This window comes from Eptatretus burgeri, chromosome 11, assembly GCF_056783735.1.
Source record: "Eptatretus burgeri isolate ZD-2024b chromosome 11, Ebu_testis_v1, whole genome shotgun sequence".
In the NCBI taxonomy this organism is placed as follows: Eukaryota; Metazoa; Chordata; class Myxini; order Myxiniformes; family Myxinidae; genus Eptatretus; species Eptatretus burgeri.
In genome coordinates, this window is record NC_140971.1 from 32541875 (window position 1) to 32560109 (window position 18235).

At 45.5% G+C, this 18235-nt stretch overlaps 1 protein-coding gene and 1 long non-coding RNA gene across 4 annotated transcripts in view; both read left to right on the plus strand.

Annotated features, from left to right (window-relative positions):
- The window catches only part of ACER2 (alkaline ceramidase 2), a 22659-nt gene extending 8078 nt beyond the window's left edge, over positions 1-14581 (plus strand). For 2 of the 3 annotated variants that reach the window (XM_085845805.1, XM_085845806.1), the window contains exons 5-7: positions 4921-5058; positions 6558-6695; positions 12647-14581. In XM_085845805.1, the coding sequence (XP_085701931.1) occupies positions 4921-5058; positions 6558-6695; positions 12647-12836 (466 nt within the window). In that variant the 3' untranslated portion in view covers positions 12837-14581. The remainder of the gene's footprint in view (positions 1-4920; positions 5059-6557; positions 6696-12646) is intronic. The other variant, XM_085845807.1, reaches the window with a different exon arrangement.
- On the plus strand, positions 5065-6552 carry LOC147016797 (uncharacterized). Its single transcript, XR_015049186.1, has 2 exons — positions 5065-5259; positions 5410-6552. It is a non-coding gene; the product is annotated as an uncharacterized LOC147016797 (long non-coding RNA).
- Positions 14582-18235: the final 3654 nt, after the last annotated feature.

Below are 18235 nucleotides of genomic sequence, written 5' to 3' on the forward strand. Positions count from 1 at the left end.
GGCTGACCACATGAGAGGAAATAATAATTTAGGCCATTAAATATGTAGTACAGTGGTGATTATTTTTATATACATGGTCTAGGCTCGGAAGAACTATGACACAGAACAGACCAGGACACAACGTAACAAAGGGGAAACACCAACAGCAGGGTGGGGGGAGAAAGTAGACAGATGGACAAACGAGGAATGCAGGTAATGATGAGGGGTATGGGAGAACGCAAGGGGTCGACAAGATGGATACCAAAGGAAAACTTGGGGAGGAGTGGGGGTTGGTTTATCGGGTGTAGAAAAGATCATGGCTTTGGATGGGGGATGACGTGAGATTGTGGTGAACAGCTGTCTTGAATACCGGGAGGGATGAATGAGATTGAAGAGGATGTGGAAGTTGGTTCCACAGGTGGGGAAAAAGTGGAACAAATGAATGGAGGTGATCAGTGATCCTGGATTCAGGTAGTTTCACCAGAAAGGGGTTGATGGTACACCATGTGAGTCATGCAGAAACCTTGGGAGAGACAAAGCACAGAAAGAGGAGAGGGTGCAAGTTTTGTTTTATTTTTAACCCACCTCCACCCCCCTCTTTTGCAGTTCGCCGCTCCACATTCTTAACTGCCCTCACACTCCTGACTAATGCGGAGTCCTCACTGGCTCCCACTGTGGGTCTGGTGCTCCCAGAACACACCATGCCCTCTTGGCCCTCTTGCCTCAGATCCTCCCTAGGCACCTGGGCCCCCTAACTAAATCGCCCACCTGGCATTTCCTGGCAGCTTTCAGCTACCCACGAAGCACCAGGCCTAGTGCCTCTACTTCACCACTCTTAACCACTGTTCCACACTCCTAGCGATGCACTACATGCATTTACACACATTGTGTCAGTACCTTTTTTTACCATCAGCACAAACACCGTCGTGGCTTCCATGTTCCAAAACAGCTGAATCCCCACTGTCTACCTATCTCGAAGATGGGGATTCATTCCGGTGGGGGGGGGGGGGAGGTACTTCAACTTCATATACTCATACCCACTTCCCACTCTTTCATACCTCTAAATTTAGGTCCACACACATTTCAATTGCACCCGCTCATCGGGATGAGAGAACAGAGGAGAAGGAAGGCATTGTTAGCTACTGTATGTCAAGCAAAATTAAAATCTGATCCAACCATACCCAGATTGAGCTTTTATAATGATTCCAATTCTCTTTTTCCACTTGCCTTCATCTCCATCTCCATCCGTCTCACGGGGGACACGTCTCCATCCCCAATTTACCTGATGGTCCCCTCCTTTTCTCCAAGGCTTACGTGGGCCATGCGGCATGCACACCCTGTGCATTCTTCTTTAGTTATCCAGGTCTTCTCAAAGACCCGGAGGAAGTATGACCTATTATATCTAAATACACTAAAGAGGGCTGCACACGTGTATGCTCCGCCAGGCAGCACCCCAGGCTCATCCCTCAACTTAACCCAAGCCGGTCCTCTTAACTATGTGGGGAACTGTCTTGGTCCTAACCCTGACCAGTCCATTACTAATAAAACACAGCTCCCCTGGTGGCGTTACTCTTTCCACCTTCTCATCCATGCTTCAACCACCACTATCATGCACCACACTCAACACATATACAGTGCACTCAAACGTGCACTTGCACTCACCACTCTCAGAGGTGGCCTCTCTCTCTCACCCTCATGCACACACAGCGTGACCTCGTCTTCTCATGCCGGCAGTTCAGCACACACCGAAGTGGACACGTTACACACTGGCGGTGTGGGGTTGGCCGTGCACACCTGTGGCACAGTTCTGGTCTCGAGCACAGACAGCTCCGCATGTGGGCTTCACCTTGATCCACACGTACTCAGGCACACACACAACCTTCTGGGAAGAGGCCCCATCCAGATCCCTGTTACCAGGATTCCTGTTGACACCATTCCTGAGTGTGCCTACATATCGTGGCAACCGACAGCTCTAACCAACCGTCCTGTCTCTCCCTCCGGCTCTCTCAGAACAGAGCCCTGCACCTGTGGAGACTCACACTCTCCATTACCCTCTGCCACCAACACATTCTGGAAGTTTGAATAGCTCCCTCTCTGGTGCTATCTCCTTCAATCTCCCCACTGGCACCGTCTCAGTTTTTATCTTTTCCTCTATATCCATTGTGTTTCCTCTATGTCCTGTTTGCTATTTCTTTATTCTTTTGTTCTGGTTATATTTTATTCTCTTTTCCCTTTGTTCTGCTTTCCCTCTGCCCATGCTCGACCGGAGTTCGACGGGAGCTGATTTGGTCGGCAATTTAGAATTTTACCAGGGTGTCCGCAATATCTCCCCTACTCATCACGAAAGACATCGGGTGGGATCTTTAAAATCCACCAACTCATGTTAGCAGACAGGACATCTGAGGGACGGCACACTCATTGATGCAACACCCTGCCTGTAAAGCTCCATCCGCCAACTCATTGGTGGGTCGGTAATCGAACACAGACTAGATGGCTCAAGTCGGTGTGCTGTCTCTGTACCATCCTGTCGAACAAGTGAGTCGCAGTGGATTTAACGATTATTAGATGGAGATGGCCCAGAAAGTGGGCAGAGGCCAGGCCAGATTAATTCGGACCATTGTGCGAGTGTTGTGACGTCACACGTTCACATTTTAAATACCCACTTGGAGATGAATACAAATTCATTTCTTATAATTTTGATTGAATTAAAAAAAAAACAAGTGATTTTCTTTGCCTTTCAAAGATCAGTCTTTATCAACAAGGTAATGTCTGTATTGAGAATCAGTATGGAGAAAATGTTTTCTGGTAATGCCATGAAAAAGGAGTATTACTCCGCATGTCACGTGGGAAAATCAACTCGGGCCAAGACCAGTCCGGGTAATGGTTTTGTTTTTAGGTCATCTCTTCGAGCATGACCTAATAATATGGGTGTCGATGTCCTTCGATCCGTCCGTCCGTCCGTCCGTTCACAATGAAATTGAAGCGGGAGATCTGGTCATTGGTGATCCTGATAGAGGTCGATGAGACGTACACGATGGTATGACTTTCAAGGTCACCGAAGGTCAAGGTGAAGGTCACGAGGCCTTTTAAGTTGCGAAAATGACGACCTTCAAATTCTATCTCCTCCGCCATTTCTCAAGCGATCTTGAATTTGATTGTAGCATATGAATCTATGGGACAATATCTAAATTTGGTCGGGCCAGATTTTCGATATTCGCTTTCGTGTCACGTGACTTCAAAGTTTGCAAAAACTGCCCTACCTTCAGGAGGCTATATATTCTCTACTGGGCATGGTAAAAGTTAGTGAATGGTGTTATTGCATAGCAGCTGACCTTGTCTTTCATGTCCATTCGAAAGAATACCGATATCTTCGAATACATACACGTCACGTGACTTTGAATTTTGCGAAAACTGCTTCATGTAGTTGCAAAATGACGATTTTAAAAATCTATCTCCTCCTACATTTCTTAAGTTATCTTGAATTTGATTGTGGCATATGAATCTATGGGACAATATCTAGATTTGGTCAGGCTGGATTTTCGATATTCGCTTTCGTGTCACGTGACTTCAAAGTTGGCCAAAAATCCCTCCTGACCCGAGAACACTACACCCTAGTAACAGGAAGTCATGCTTGTAAAGGTCGTTCTCGTGCTTGGTATTCGTTAACTCTCGGTTTGTGACTCCTATTATATAATTTTCCCGCCCGCGGCCCGCCTGCCTGCCCATAGCATAGCTTTTTAGGTACCCCCACTCATAGCCGAATGTCCCCACCAAATCGGCAAATCGCCATAGGCCTAGGTCATAGAAGCTATCAGAATCGAAAAATATCGGATGGCATGTCGTTATGTGTTTAATATACATCAAAGTGCTGGAAAACAATAGAGAGATCTCCATTGTTTTCCAGCACTTTGATATACGCCATCCTTCTTTTGACACGAATATTGATCGGCAGCCGACACGACGGGACAGGTGTCCAGTCGTATGAAGTTTTTACGGTGTTGTTGTGTTTTTGATATTCCCGGTGTTTAGCACTGCTTCGTCAAATAATCGCCATGTGCGATTGCGATATTTCCGGTTTCCTTCTGCGTTTATCTTATGTCGTACACATATAAACATTATTCCTGCATATAGTGCACAGTCATCGGTTGTCTTGGTCATCGGTTGGTCCAGTGGAGTCCACTGGAATATTCTGAACTGAATGAACCGAACTGTGGATAGTAAGAGTGAGTCGTGTGGTGTCGTCAGTGTTGTTGTTGCACTTTTTATAAGAGATTGGAAAACAAAAAGAATAGGCCTACGTATCTACCCATCAAATCCACCGACTGACTGGTTTGTGTCATAGTTGTCTGTCTGCCATTTGCTACTGTACCTACCTACTCTACTACATAGAGTGATAGTGATTATACCACCTACTTCTACGGACTCTTGGCCATCTCCCTACTGGACATTATTTGACGGACTCGTTGGCATTAGTGCAGAGGAGAGTATAGTATATAAATTTGATGATTGGTGTCCAGTCGACAGCCACAGCTGTGTGGTAAGTCAGGAAATAGACCTTATTCGGCTCTCGTTCGGAACACCGCATCACTTTTTTTATTTTAACAGCTAGAAGGCGAGTTTTGGTTTTACCTTGTATATTTATACATTTTCCGCCGAAGGTGCAAAAGTTTCAAAAAACTTGAAATGTAAACGTCGGCATTTATTTTCAAAATATAATTTCGTGCGTGCGCGCCAAAATGCCGAGTCATCTTTAACCAAACTGCGCAGTTCGAGTTGCACAGTAGTCTTCGGTCATAACTGAACATTCAGAACTTGTGGTATTATAGAGATGACCGTCACCCCCATACGGGGGTAATTTTATTTAGTTTACTTATTTCCTGATTTATTTTATTTAAAGGACAAAACTAGTGTTCATTCATTTCACCATTTGTTGTGTACCAGTGCACGGTTCAAGGCCGCAATGTGTCTGCTCACACTAGCAGTCTCTTTGCTGGGCTTCATCAAACCGACGATGAACAGCCTGACTTTGATGATGTTTGGACTACCCTGCACCATGCTGCTGGTTTGTGAGCTAAGGAGGTATGTCCTGTGCGTTTATAAATCAGTGGTTTGGTCATCACCTAAAAGTTTAACTACGTATTGAGTATTCATTGAAAAGATGTTTGAATGCAATGTCGTAGCTCTTTGGTGGCATGCTCTCCTTTCAGGTGTATAGTGCTGGGCTCAATGCCGTGCGGTCAAACATTGCTCCAAAATACCATTCTGATGCAATGGCAGAAGGTGAAGGAGGTTGTGTTTTCACCCCTTTCTGTCTGTCTGTTGACTGGCGATTCCTATTTATCACAATCACTGTCTGGGTATTCTCTCAGCGAGGGAGCCTCGTTGGTAAAGGAGGCCAATGGCTGACCACGTGCCTCGTGGTTGCATCAGGTTGATCGGCATCTCAAGGAGATGGGGATGGGCCAGGCATCTGCCTGGGGGATGACCAGACGGAGACCCCTGGAGTACCGGTGGCAAGTGGACACAGACGTGCTGCTTCGGCGCATGCTCCCATACCTGATCTGACCTGCCTGGGTGTGAACCTAATTTGGAAGTTATAGACTTGGATTGGACCGAACTTAGTAGATCTTGCCAGGGTACTGGCTCAAATGGGATCTTGCCAATGGATCAAACTCAGCACCAGGTCATGCACGGAGGTGAATCCAGCACCACAGGGCAAGCCGTCTCCGAGTAACAGGACACACTGTACCTACATGAGTTTGAACCCTGAGCTCCTTTGACTTTCGGCTCCCTCACCTGGGCTCCCTGGAGAAAAATCCGGGCACTCGGATACATGTAGGTTTGAATAGCTGCTGGTAAACCGGCCGCTAGGGTACATAGAGGTTTGAATAGCTGCTGGTAAACCAGCCACTCAGGTACATGGAGGTTTGAATAGCTGCTGGTAAACCGGCCACTCGGGTACGTGTAGGTTTGAATAGCTGCTGGTAAACCGGCCACATGGAGGTTTGAATAGCTGCTGGTAAACCGGCCGCGAGAGTACAGAGATTTGCAGGTTGGTAAACCGGCCACTCGGGTACATGGAGGTTTGAATAGCTGCTGGTAAACCGGCCACTCGGGTACATGGAGATTTGAATTGCTGCTGGTAAACCGGCCACTCGGGTACATGGAGGTTTGAATTGCTGCTGGTAAACCGGCCGCGGGGTTTAAAAGGGTTAATAGTTTTTTTTAAAAAACGTTTTTTAAAATGGAAACCGCCCCAAACAAGGCATAAAGCCACTCCAGGTAAGGGGCTAAAAATAATGCAGTGGTATTGTTGATTTTGTTATTTATCCAGTGTAATATGTCATTACAGTCAGGTAATAGTAATGACTGTAATACAACAAGTACAGCAAAAGAAACCCGCTCTCTCAACTCACAAATGTTTTTTGATTGTGGTTTGCCTTGTACTACAAACTAACTTGCCTTTAATATTCAGTTCTCGCACAGAGTTTGCTTTGATTTGATCGTTTTCAGACTGTTTATCTTGGTGTACACTTTATTTCCCAATTACAAGGATGTGTTGTGCACTTCCTTTGCAGGTGTGAGAACGAGCGTGTGTACAAACTGGGTGTGATTTCCGGCGTGTGGTGGTTCCTCGCGCTGTCTTGTTGGCTCAGCGATATACTCTTCTGTGACATGTGGGAGTCCGTTAACTTCCCGTATCTGCATTGTGTCTGGTCAGTGGAGAGAGGATAAGTGACGCACGGACATGTTTGTTTTACAACATCAAAACCAAAAATTCATCACGGGAAATCTTATCTTCTCTTGTTCGACGTAACCTGCATGAAGATTAATTTATAATCACATCTAAAGTTTACGTTTTGATGCAACCAATTTTATTTTACCTGTTATACAAATAGCTGAGATGAGTTAACTGGCATTCATGGACAGCAGCCTAATGTTTTGTTTTTTTTTGTATTGTTGGTTATTGAATTGAGTATATTGAGGACAGCTTCTTCTCTTTTTGGATACAGAGTCGAGGCTCGTGGAACAGCTAGTACACTGAATGGATCAGGACATAACAGGACAAAAGGAACAGCAGAGAGGGAAGGGAGTGGGGTGGGGGGGGGGGACACCAGCAGCAGAGTTGAAGGACAAAACAGAGCGAGACTTGGATAAACAATAGGTGTGGGGAGGAATGGGGGGCAGGAGAGGATGCATGGGTTGGACAAGATGAATACAAAAGGAAACTCTCAGGAAGAAAAAAAATGGAAATTTGGTAGGTGGAGGGGGGAATTGGTGGACAGAGAGAACACACACACACATAGACATACCAGACTCGGTGGCTTAATGGTTAGAGCATACACTGAATCTGGAAGGCCGATAGTTCAAACCCCATCCGAAAGAAACATGGTACATGCTGCTTCCTTGCTTGACATTCAGCATTTAAAAGGACAGAGCACGGACAATGCTGAGAAGGCAATGACAAACCACCCAGTACAACCCTTGCCAATAAATTGCTTCGGCAGCACCAATGCCCCCGAAATAGTAAGGTACATCAAAATCAAATATATATATATATATATACACACACACAGTAGACTACTCATAAGTCGTCACCATCGGGACCGAGAAAAAAGTGACGACTTAGACGTGTGACGACTTACGCGTATGCGAACATTCATGATGACTGTGGGGTGAAGGATGAAGTCGTGCGTGGCCAGGACACGTACGTGTGAGAGGGCACAAGAATCTAAGCCGGCTATTGTACCAAAAGGGAAACAATCCTCGGGGCATAGGTGGGGGTTCATTCGTGAGTTGGAAAGTGATCAAGCAAAGATGTAATTCATGAATCAGTTTATCAAAAGTAAAGATAATGAACAACTGTAAGACAACTCATATACCATCGGTGATGGTATGTCGACAAATTACATGACACACAGTCATCATGGTGATGACTACCACTCAATGCCTATGTGTAAGTGAGTGCGGTAATGTACAAAACAAGCCAATATAAAACCATGATCGGACTTCAACACCAAGCTCGATCGATCCTTTACTCCTTCGCCAGAGACTGCATTGCGCAGCCTGGCTACCTCTTCAGATGGCCTGTGGGACGGCACACCGTGGTCGCTGACTGAGCTGAACGCAGTGCAGTTATAAATAGCCTATCACTAGTGGTGTAAACCAATGAGCGCGCATCACGATTCCATGAAATCGGGCTTCTCACGAGGCAGCAGTTCCGTGTGACGAGTTCGGCGTGGTAATTTACTTGAGTTTCCATTACTCGGGAACGGACAACATCTGACGACTTAGACGAAGTGACGACTTGGAGATGACGACTTACAGACTTTATTCAAAGGGATTTAACATTACATAAATTCAGGACTTTTTGACGCTGCCGACTTAGGCGAAGTGACGAGTTACACGCTGCCGACTTGCGCCTAGTCTACTGTATGTATGTATATTGTTGCGGGGTTGGGTGAGAAGACCATGAGGTGGGGGAAGTTACGTCGATTCCCACCAGACTCCCTGGAATTGTCAGCCGTCGCTCATGGATAACTCCGTGACGCAGCGGGTGACTTAACCGACCATGGACGCCAATGACTCAACCACGTGACCAAGGGTCCTCCCATCTATGGAATTGGGTTACCTAATTAACCACATGGTTTAATTACCGGGGAACCACGCCCTCGGTACGCCTTGTCCAATCGGATCGGATGCAGCAGAGCAACACTGCCAAGGACGTACTGGCTGGAAGGAACGGATCATTGGGAATAAAGACCCGGCTAAACTTAGATTCGAACCATGCTGGACCAATGGGAGAAAAGACAAAGGCGAGCAGGGAGCATTCCTAATGATAATGATTTATTAACAAGCAAGCGAGGAATAGTATGTGGTACAACAAAGATTTATTGGGTATGTAATGTAGGGAAAGAGGAGAGAGGTGTGGTGCGACAAAAATACAAGCAACTTACGAAAGCAGACACAGTGCAGACTTGACGCGAGATTAATAACAGTTACAACAATAATGCACTTCTACAGACTTACTTAACAGACAGGCGCCAGCACACACACAGAGAAAAAGAAACCCGAATGAGAAGGGACTTTTGCAAACAGGGAGGGAGGGGAGTTGAGGTTATGCTCTCGGTACCTGGGCGTTTCGGGGGAGGGGATGCTCCGTGGTGCGGTACCCGACAGTCGTCGCGTTATCTCTTGCCCAAGTTGCACGTGTGGAGACTGTGCCCGTGAAGGAGGAGCTTGAGTGGAGAAGGGCGGAGTCCAGAGTGCGAGGGTGGAGAAGTGGGCGGGACCAGGCAGGCGGTGGACGAGACGAGGCGTGGGCAGAGACGAGAAGGCGGAGTCGACGAGGAAAGGTGTGGGTGGAGACTTGAAGCAGGAGGCAGTTCGTCAAGGCGAGACGTGGGCGGGGTCAAGAAGCAGGAATACACCACGTGAAAGCACCACTCCGAATCACACACATGAGACGGATAAACTTCTCCGTCTTTTGTAGGGCCCAAAGCTCGGGGGGAGGGGGCCATGCCGAATTTAACGTCATCGCCCGAATCGGGCGCTTTGATTGGCCCCAACCCCTCATGTGGCCCACCAGCTTGGGCCGGAAACCGCCTCACTTCGTTTCCGGCAAGGCCACCCCAGACAGTGAACACACCTCACTCCGACCCCATGATATGACACTAATCGCCCACACCGAAATCTGCACGCGAATCACAAGTAAATCTTCATCGGGTCTGGACCCCTTGTCTTCGGGTGAACCGACCATGGACCCGCGGTCTTCGAGATCCTCCCGGACCGACCACGTATCCTCCATCGGAGCCCCTCGTGGATCCCGGGGTGTTTGCTCTGAGATATCGGGTCATCGTGGACCGCACATCGTGTCAGGTGAAGGATGGTACACTGTGGTAAACGAGACAAGGGGGCAAGCAGGGTAGAAGGTACCGTGGATCGTCGTGAGACACACGATCGTGCGATCGTTACGTTTTGTGGAATGAAGGGTTTCACGGTGGCCGGAGTGCAAATCCTGCCACCAACGTTCTAATAAGAAGTAACCCAACTGCAGGAGGACATCCACAAACACAGTTGGGCACTAGATATGGATGGCCGTTGGCTCACAAGGAGCCCCTCCAGCCTTTGACAGGTTTTGTTTTTAATCCTGCCGGGTGTCCATATCCAAACACCCTCCTCACCAAAAAACCTGGTGGGGGAGACGGTTTAGTCGCCGACAACCTGGCCAAGGAACAGGTTAGAACAGGTTTACATGATACCTGTTGCAAGTCACAGATCTAATCTGGCCTGACCTGACATTTTACATTGATTACATCGAGATGCCTCCTGCAGGTCCACGGACCAAACTACTCTATTCAATTTCTCCATCTACCCCCACAATCATAACAATATAGTGCATGTATATATATATATATATATATATATATATATATATATATATATATATATATATATATATATATATATTAGTTGTGAATTCGCGCCCGCCGGCGTGCAGACGGCCACGTAACTCGGATCGCGGCACGTTACCCACCGGACGGACAATTCAGTCATGACCCTCCGGGAACTATCGCCTGGAGCCAGTCACGGGTGGGCCTTTCGACCTCACTACAATCATGCCAATCGGCCACCCGCGTAGGATAGGGTTGTTCGCCAAACTCGACCTACCTAAGTACCCAGGCGGATGGTAAACCGGGCGCTTGGGCGGCCCGTTCCGTACTATCGGGATAACCGAGTGGTGTTATCGTCAACCTCGACTGTTCAGATTATTTACCGGGCGTTTTGCACCCACTACGAACCCTTTACGTGAAGCAGGATGGAGAGTCAATTGGAGAAAAGACGAAGCGAAACGGGAAAACAGTTCACAGAATGCACATTTATTTCCTGGCACACGAAAGCACGTATATACAGCCATACAGTCAAAATGCACATAAAGCAACCAAAACAATAAAAGCAACAACGACGCAGAGTTAATACAGACTACGCGCACACACGGCAACACTTATACAGCTTTACTTTGCAGATGGCACCAACCCACATTGACACAAAAGCAAAGGAAACAAGCCACCCTCACAGACAAGGAGGCAGACAGGCCTGTAGGCCAAATGTACGCGGAACCGAGAGGAGCGGCCAGGTCCACGAGACCGGGGGGGGGGTCCTTTCCGCGTCCTCGTGACGAGTTGGCAGGCGAGCCGCAAATGTGGCCGCGCGGCTGTGCCCCGACTCCGTGCTCCTTGGCGGGTTTCGTTGGCACGACGTTTGGAGTGGGGTGGGAACAGGGCCCCCTTTTGCTTTATCTCAGCGCGGGGGAAAGGGGGAATTGTTGATGCCTTGGGGGAGGAGAGTGGCTGGCTGGCTTGGGTCCCACGACGAGACGAGCGATCCCCCACACCGTAACCTCGTCGCCGACCGCCGTCCTTCTTGCCTCTTCCCGCAACTCTTCTCAGTTCCGCTCTCTCTTCACCCGACCAACTCGACTCTGCCACTCTCCTCAGTTCCGTACTCTCATCACCCGACCGACTCGACTCTGCCACTCTTTTCGCCTTGTGCTCGCCTTTTTTATAGGCGGGCAGGAGAAGCCAGTATGCAAATATTCGGATCAGAATGACCTCGGGTGCGGAGCCACGCTCGCCCATTGGTCGGAGGAAACGGGCGTGAACCTCCTCTGATCCTAGAATTTGCATATATCGACTTCACACACATGCGCCTGGAGGCGGGGCCAAGCCGCCCCGCACTCGCTAATTGGACGGAGGAAAAGTAGGCGTGTCACGTTTTTGGTCCGAATTTTCCCTCGGAAAGGCCGCTATTTGCGCTCGCGGCTCGGTGCGCTCGGCACCAAACGCCGAACGGGCCCAAGACAGCCCGACGCTCAGTTTTCACAGGTGGTGTGGGAATGGCCGTAGGAGAGAGGTGAAAGTGGTGGAGGGTTTTCGGTGGTGGTTTGATGGCTATGGTGCTGTTTGGGAATGGCGGTGGTGCGATGATGTGGGAGCGTAGATGGTGGCGGTGGCGTGGTTGTTGTGTGATGGCGGTTAAGCCATGGTTGGTTCAAAATAAAGATAGAACAGAAAAAATGGCTATCTCAAAGCGTCGCAGCCCGGATGAATCACATAAATTCCCTCTATACAACGGGTTTGGGCTAACTACACATGTACTTAGAGATATCTCACCTGCGGGCCCTGAATGGTGGTTTGCGAATTTCCACAGCCGTAACAATATATGTAATCACCTATGTTTTTGGAGGGGGTGTTGAAGTTATTTGGGGTGGGAGAGGGAGCAGGCACTTGTTGAGAATTGGAATAATTGAGAAGTCACCCAAGAAAGTGGAATTGGGAAGTGTTGTCAACATCAGGAGAACGAGGAGGAGGGTGAGGTCAATCGGTGAAGGTGATACATTCAGTTACACTCCAGCACCATGCCATGCCCCCCTACCCTGCCAATCGGTGTAACCATCGAGACCCTCTGTCTGTTCCGTTTCACAATATGTATCTGATTCCCTTACTCGATGCTTCTCCAACCATATTATATTGTAGCCTATTACGAATCATCGTGAGTTGCAATTTTATAAAGCATTTGATAAACATTGTTGCATTCTTCATTTCTATGTAGTCAATCGTCTGTGTTTCTAACGCATTGTCACTTTCTCTGTAAATTCTGTTTTCAGGCATGTGCTGATTTGCCTAGCTGCCTACCTTGGCTGCGTATGCTTCTCTTATTTCCATGCAGTGACCGAGGGCCCTGAGCAAGGCCCTGCACTTAAATTCTGGCCAAGTGAACGCTGGGCCTTCATTGGCGTGCCCTACGTTGCACTGCTTTGTGTCTCAAAGGACACAACTGGACAAAAGATTCTGTGAACAATACCGTGTGACAAGCATCTACCGACAAGACTACAGCTCAGATCTTAAGCAACTGACAACCTCGTGTTTCCATCCAATATATGTTGGCCTTCCAGCCTCTATCTGCGAATCCAGCAGCAACAATCTAGTGGTGATAACGCCAATAGCAATGTTTATAGCCTCCGCCACCAGAGGTGGACTGAGATTATGTTTTCACCCCTGTCTGTCTGTTTGTTTGTTTGGCTGTGAACAGGATATCTCAAAATGTTGTGGACAGATTCAGATGATTTTGGTGGATAGCTTGGGTGTGTGATGAGGACAAACCCGATTAGATTTTGGTGAAGATGCGAATCCGGATCTGATAATTTTTTTCAGTGATTCTTCACCGTTGAGAGATAGTGCTAAACAAATATATAGCATGATATCTCAAAAAGTTGTGGACGGATTTGGACGAAACTTGGTGGACAGGTTGGGTGTGTAACAAGGAAGAGTTGATTCAATTTTAGTGAAGATCTGGAAACAAGAATTATTTAACTTTTGAAGTGATTCTTCACCATTGAGAGATAGGGCCAAAAATGATATAGTACTGTATGGCATGATATTTCAAAAATGTATTGAGCCCGATATGTTCTCGTGGATCAGGCATTACGTGGCGGAGCCCTTCAAGGAAAGCTGAAATCGATTTTCTAATTCCCCAAAACAATGTGTTTTACCTGGAAGTTGGACAATGCCCTTCGAAGCACTTGTTTATTGACACTCCAGCACTTTATAAGTGGGAAATCAAAGGAAATTTTTTTGTATAAAATCCAGACTCGTGGAAAAGCTACATTGCCATATTTAAATGATGAAAAAGCAAAACCACAGTATTTGTTTGTCATTTTCCCCTGTGTTTTTGGTTCGCAGGCACCAGCAGTGACCACTATTTTCATTGTGTCAGTCTGTCTGTCTGTGACTCTCTCCAGAGCATAGCTCTGTGACATTTGATCCAATCTTGATGAAACTTGGACACAAGCTAGATATCATGATCTAGTTGTCTTTTTGTATGAGGGGCATCCCACGCCCCTTGTTAGTGGAGCTACGCCCACTTGAACTTTTTTCTCAATTTTTTCTCGCAATTTCATTTCCTCGAAGCTGTGCGTAATGTCCATAAGTACAACATCTAAAAAAATCCAATTTGATTTGGTCAATTTTGACAGAAGAGATAGGTTTTTACAGTAGGGATTCCTCAAAAGCTTCCACTAACTCAATTGTACCTATCGTGGCATTGTTCAATAATGCCCGCGAACCATCGTCGCCTCCCGGCTAGTTTTATTGTTTTTTCTTTCTTCAACTCATAGAAAAGCTCAATTTTGATGTGTAAATGTTTTTTTCTCTCCAGTTTACTGTACATTCTTGTGTTTTAAAGAATTAACGAGTAATAGGTGTCCACAACAATCCTTGACCATATTGTGGAATGTCGGCCAAGGCCCTCACTAACTTCCTTCCTCACGTTTCACCTTTATATGTTTTAAAATTCGTTCTCTCCAACAGCTTGAGCGATTGACACACAACTTTTTCAACATAGAAGTGCCTACCCATGTATAGTTTTCTAACAATGTTGCATGATGATTGGATGGAAAATGTGGTTGACCTTCCAAAAATCGTTTTCTTTGGGCATGGGTTGCAGGGGGTTTTAAGTATCATGAATAATTGGCCTCGGCCGAATTATTAAACAGTGTGTACCTTGTAAAACCTGATAATAAAGATATATTAAACTCTGAAAATGATGCTGACCTTGTGATTCTGGACTTCACTTTTCGGTATATGTTGGTGATCGAGTGCAGATGTATTTGAGATTACAAAACGTTACCTGTGGAGCTTATGATTGAGTTGAACGAGTGTATTCCTCCTCTTGTGTGATTACTGCCTTGGACGTACAACTAAATTACTTTGTGGAAATATATAATGCAATAGTTGCTCTCCTCTCCTCCGATGTGCCCTTCCTCCCTTCAAAGGGGACTATAGTAGAGGGTATCCGTACTCACAAAAATGCGACAACTCGTGCGGAGTGCAAAATGCAAGGGCACAATGTACTCGAGGTTGTCATTCAAACAACAAAGGCTCAAAGTGTAATGTTTCAGTCATACAGTGCCCTTCATCAGGAACTAACACAGGCTATGTGCACTCGTAGATGGGCAGACACACAACTGCAACAGACCAACAGACCAAGTCAACGCTTCATAAAACTCCCCCCAGACTCTTCTTTTATTCTCAATGACACCATCTTCATGCTCTTGAAAAATGATTCGTTCATACATGAATGCGAGGTCCTTTATGATTAATGTCAAACACCAATTTCATTATTGCAAGCATTTTGCTGATACATTCACATGACCCTTTCCTTGATGGTCAAAACCTTCTAAAAAACATCTTTTCCTCCCCTGCTCCAGTTCTACTGTATGTCCTGTTGCAGTTTTGGAATCAAAAGCACAGAAAACTCTCAAAAGGATAGTCGTACAAGGTGTCCCGAATACATGGGATGAGATGTACGAGGTAGGTCATGCATAGAAAGGTCAGGGGATGGTTGAATGCCACAAGAAGGGAAATAGGTGTCATCACTGCATAGTGTCATCAAAAGGTGAAAACGAATCCAAGATAAACAGAATGCTTTACGCCCAACCACATCTAAATATATCAGCAATGCAAGTGGTATGTCAGTAAAACGTGTTGTTGCCAGGCACGTTGTGTGCTAGTTGGTTGCAGCGTCGTGGACCAGCTGGGCTTTATTAGTGTTTCATTTATACGACAATTTAGTGTAGCCTTTAAATTTGTAGGCAAACAACGATGCTGAAGACGCGAGTCGTTTAGCAATGAGAGAATTCTTCCAGCGCATTATCACAATTCACAAACTTTTGCAAGTCCTCACGAGTATAGTGTAGCGTCAAGCTCAGGCCCCCGCAAATACTCCTCATTGTGCAAATATATTGTTACACAACTGTTAACAGAGCTTCTAATGTTTCTTAGGCCTATCACAGTTGAAGTTATCTGCCCTTTAAGCCCCTATTTACGAGTCTACGCTTTCTGTGATATCGATCTCAATGTGAAATCTGTCTGGATGTCTGAAGGCCTATCCAGCCAAGTTAGTACAGGAATTCCAAAACCATTCTCCAATTACCATGTGCAACAAAATTGGCCAGTGCACTGTCCGTATCAAATTGGAAGTCCTGGTGAATGTGAAACATGGCCAGGCCACTCGTGCCCTTGTTACCCTCGCTGAAGGAGAGGGTCCATTTGTTTGTTTGTTTGTTTGTCCGCACAGAACTTTTTGTGTTTTTCTCCGCAACCGCTTATTGGATTGAGACCAATTTTTCACCATAGGTGCGACTACTCATGTAGAATGTTTTAATCATAATTATGTCATTAGAGTTCACGTGGTGTGGCAGCCACGTTGGAAAAACGGGAAAAATTGGACATCTGTATTTGAAACCGCACCAAGGAAAAAATAGAAACTTGGCCCACGGCGGCAAGTACTCCTCATGGGGAATGAGTGTGATTTTTTTGATGTCATAGGTGCCTTTGTTACGACGTCATAATTGCATATGTAGAACGCCACATCTGATCAGTATGAAAATTTTTGAGGGTCATCTTGGGATAAAATGTTCTGCAGAAAAAATGATGACATCAGTTGCACGATTCGGCAGCTATATTGTTGTTTTTTTAAAAAACCTTCAAAAATCTTCTTCTCTGAAGTGGCTGAACAGATCGAGGCAAAACTTTACAAGTATGAGCACCAACCCATGAGGAACAAAAGGTTCACACACATGATGTCGTAGGTCACGTGGTTTGGCAGCCATATTGGATTGAAGAAAAATATTGAAATGTTTTCTCTGAAACTGCTTAATCAATCAAAGTGAAACTTCGCATTTATGATCTAGTCATGATGTAGAATACATGTTTTAAATTTCAACTTGATTGGATGCATGGTCTGGCAGCCCCCCCCCCCAAAATTGTTTTTTTATTTTTTTTGAATAAGGCGCACTTGGCTGTGCCTGGGTGGGTTTGAGGGTTGAAGAGTAGCAGCTGAAATGTGAATCCTATCCAGGTTCCTCCTGATGACTTCATCTTTTCCTTTTGCTTGTTTGGGTTCCTTTTGATTACTCCAATGCAGGACTGGACCTATTTGGTCTTCCATTTGATATGAATTAAGTTTATTTTAATCCCATTCTAAATTCAATTGAATAATTAAAAAAACGTCATGGGTCAGGGTCAGGTGGCCGATCAAAGCGGGGTTGCATCAAAGCGCGACGTCTTGGTACCCGGTCATCGCTGCCAGCAGTTATAAAGTGGCAGTTCTAGTTGTGTTTTATTATTAATTACGCAACACACCAGTACATAAAACAAGTTCTGGAAAGGGTCTGCAATCTCCGATTGCTCTTTTCCTTGTTTCATTATGGATCACACATAGTCCTTCATCCTGTAAATGGAGTGAAAGACCTTTCTTCTTTCACAGTTGAGAGGGGAATATATAGGAAATATAAGCAACCCTGTGAGCACAGTTCACACATTCAGGTGGCGATCAGGACTTGCCTCTTGTGGAGCCTTGGAGAATGACAGAACATCTTCCTTTCCTTGCTATTTAATTTTCTTTTACAAGAGCTCACTCTTATGTAAGGCCTGAACTTCTGAAGCAAATCTGCTGTGAATGAACAGATTAGCCTCCAGTTGTGGCGTCAGTTTCTGGAGATCGACTGGCACCAACTCTTGGGAAGTACAATTTCTTTGTAAACTAAATCTGCACAGATCTGTAGCACTTCGTCTGGAAATTAAAGTTAGGGTTACAGTTCGGGTTAAGTTGTGTTTTCTTGAAAGTTTTGTCAAACTTTGAAAATAAATGACAAAATTCAAGGAAATTCCCTTTCAATTTAGTTTCCTTTCCCTCATTGTACCCATGAAATGGGTAAGCCAAGCTTTGAAAGTAACTTGACAATGTCACAAACCTTTACAAAGGAATCCATGTTTCTCTCAACGGTGTTTTTTATGACTTTCTGAAAGGTTCACTGCCACTAATCCCATTTCATTGCGATACTTGGACCGTTTTCCACTTTTCCATGCATTCAAAATGTACTGTACCTGGGAAACTGCATGGTTGTACAAATTTTCCAAAGATTTTTAGCTCGCTTGTTCGAAGAACAGAGAGCTATAGCGATACCCCCGGCGTGAGCGTCAGCGTGAAAATGTTAAAGTTTTTCGTGCAAGTTATTTTTTCCTTTCTAATGTTTTTATCTACCACACTATTTTTTATACGCCCGTATATATATATATATATATATATATATATATATATATATATATATATATATATATATATATATATATATATATATATATATATATATATATATATATATATATATATATATGGGCATATTATGTGATAC